This window comes from Apis dorsata, unplaced genomic scaffold (assembly GCF_000469605.1).
Source record: "Apis dorsata unplaced genomic scaffold, Apis dorsata 1.3 scaffold_538, whole genome shotgun sequence".
NCBI lineage: Eukaryota > Metazoa > Arthropoda > Insecta > Hymenoptera > Apidae > Apis > Apis dorsata.
The window spans coordinates 102,906-105,767 of NW_006263759.1; the positions used below are offsets into that span (position 1 = coordinate 102,906).

The 2,862-nt window shown below is 45.5% G+C and overlaps 1 protein-coding gene across 1 annotated transcript in view; it reads left to right on the forward strand.

The window, feature by feature from the left end:
* Positions 1 to 2,862, forward strand: part of LOC102679918 (protein daughterless) — an 88,586-nt gene that overhangs the window by 12,720 nt on the left and 73,004 nt on the right. Inside the window, exon 3 of the mRNA XM_031512975.1 lies at positions 1,399 to 1,448. Within this exon, the coding sequence (XP_031368835.1) occupies positions 1,399 to 1,448 (50 nt within the window). The remainder of the gene's footprint in view (positions 1 to 1,398; positions 1,449 to 2,862) is intronic.

Genomic DNA, 2,862 nt, shown 5'->3' on the forward strand with positions numbered 1-2,862 from the left:
GAGGTTGTGTCGCGCGTTTCGCGAGCTGTAATGCCGAATTGATGCCGGCCGAAATCCGTGTAGATGCTATCGCCGACCCGTAAATCCCCATCTCGTGTGTACACACACATATATATATATATATGAACCAATTCTTCTCGAAGGAGCGATCCGCGTTGACCGTAAACGCGGGAGAACTACGTAGAGCGTAGTATCGAGTCGAGTAGGGTAATGGTAATTCTTCATCGGATATCGAATGGATACGTGACGGCGGCAGGAGAGGGCCAGCGTGGAAGACGAACTCGTCGTGTCGTGACACGGTGCTCAGCGCTACGTCATAACGGTCGAGCTGGCTTGCACCGGTTCTGAGGATGACACGATGGACCACGGTTTAGCTTGTACTTTGATGCATGATATTGCAGACTCGGCAGTGCACGCTTCGGCAAACATGTCACGAGCAAGCCGAAACTGTTAGGATTCATAGTTATACCTCGGCCGATCGTAGTGGCGTAGTTGGACACTCGTATCGTCGTCGCACGCACAGATATATATATATATATATATATATATATCCTTCCACTCTGATATCTGTACACTATAACCGCACATCTACCACCCTTTTCTCTAGTTATCGGCCAGCTGGACTTCCAACCTCTTACAACTTTGATAAGAGGGGGTGGGATCCGACTTCTCTCTCCCTGCCTTCCTGAATTACTCGAAATAATTAATAAACGCTTCTCCTTTCTTCGTCCTGAAACACGCATATATAAGGAGAAACGTGGTGGAAAGTATACACGTCCGTGGAAAGCCATCCCTTTTTTAGTTAGACACGAGGAACGCGTAATAATAGGGTAATGTAACGATAAAGTATCGTCGAATCGAAATTAATCGGGATTCTTCCGCGGCGGGATGTTTTTCGAGGCAGGTAAATCCTGCCGATCCTCATAAATTCTTGGCAAGAGCGCGTGGATCCGCGTTCTCGCCTCTCCTTTCGCGAGTGTATGTGTGTGTGTGTGTGCGCGCACGGGGTGGCGGGCAGCATTAATAACGGATGAAGCCTCGACTGCGGCAACCTCGTAATGTTTATCTCGTTGTTTATTCCGCATGCGTCCCAGCCGCAACGCGGAAAACGCGTACATCTCGGTTGGATTCTTAACGCGATCGCGGTTTTGATTTATAAAGACGCGGCGCGAATTTATGCCTGGCATTAATTTTCCATCGACTCGTCTCCTTATTTCGCTCCCTTTCCTTTCCTTTCCCCCCCTCTGAACCGTATTCGTTACGTTCCACGTATCTCCTCCCTTCGAAAATTCGGAAGGATGTTGAAAAATCGGCCGGATAAAATTTCGTCCATCCTTCTCCTCACGAAATGCTGCGCTCTAATTCTAAGTTTTCTTTTTCTTTTTGTGTCTGTTGCAGAAAAGTTAGGCTTCCAGTCGCCGTATGGCCCCACGATGGACAACGGAATGGTGAGTGTTTGAATCGAAGATTAACTCGTGGATGAAAATTGAACGAAATGTTTCTACATCTCCTCTCCCCCTCCCTACCCTTTCTTCTCAGGAATTGACCATCCCGAATCTTAAGATAAAAGCGGGATTACGTAAGAAACAGGGGCGGAATAATTATTGCAGTCGTGGAGGCAAATTTATCCGAGAAAAAGTTACTCCTTTTCTTCTTCTTCTTCTTCTTCTTCTCTCTCTCTCTCGCCGCGCCCCCTAGGCTATCCCTCCAAACTAGGTAATCCCAAAACTTTAGTCCGAGTAATATTTTTTGGGAAGCGGTTCTCATCGTCTTTTAAATTTTCCCATTTAAGGAAACACCGCTAGCATCCCCCTCCCTCGTTTAGCTTATCCGGGATTTAATTTCTTCAGAGATCCCTAAAACAACAAAGGTATGTATATATATATGTGTATACACGTGCATCATTTGAAAAATATAAAAATTCCTTTTCTCGAGTCGTTCTTTCACCATTTTCTCCTTCCGCGAAAGAATTGAGAAAGAAAGGTTTGTTGCAAAGGAAAGGGGAGAATTAATTCGCGGAGCGATCGTGAAAGTTCATTTTGTCTCGAAGTAAGAATTACCCAATTCCGGGAGGGTTGAGCGTCGTCAACCTCCGGCTTTAATATCACTTACGCTCTCCCTCGTTCGCGGCCATGTATTTATATACGCGCACACATATATTTATACGTGTATATATATATATTAATATATACATCGTGGGGGAAGGACGGTGGGGAAGGTTAAGCGAGAGTTCGGATGAAAAGTTATGCCGGAATATGGATAAAGTCTCTCTTCTTCTGCGGCCATCTATTTCCTCGCCCAACCTCGCCCTGGCTATCGTTAATTAATTGGCCGGAACGATCTGCACGCGGGATATTTTTGATAAAAGAAAAACGGGTTAAAAAGCGTTAACGCGCAGAAGTCGAGAAATGAAGACGAAGTTACGAAATAACGGATAACAGTCGGCCTTGTGCCCGCATTCGTCGAAACTCGGATAACCGCAACACTTTCGATTATTGTCTCACGATCCTCGAGTATATCGGGAATTAAAAAACCGACACGGGTGATGTTATTGAAAGAATCGGAGAGGAAGAAGGGGGGATTGTTTCGTCCTTCTCCGCGTAAAGGAGAAAGGAGAAAAAAATGGAAAAAGGAAAGGAAGAAGGAACGTGCACGCGCAAAATGAATAAGGTTTCTACGAGGAAACGAGAGGAGATAGCGGAGATTTTTTTCACGGCGCCAGGGAGCAGTATCTAATCAGGCAGTTGTTAAACTACGCTTGATAAGAAGTATTGATTTCGATACAGATTGTATCGAAAGTCGCCTTTCCTTCATTTCTTCCTCCCTCCCTCCCTCGTGTTCTCCTTTCGAATCAAATCGAAT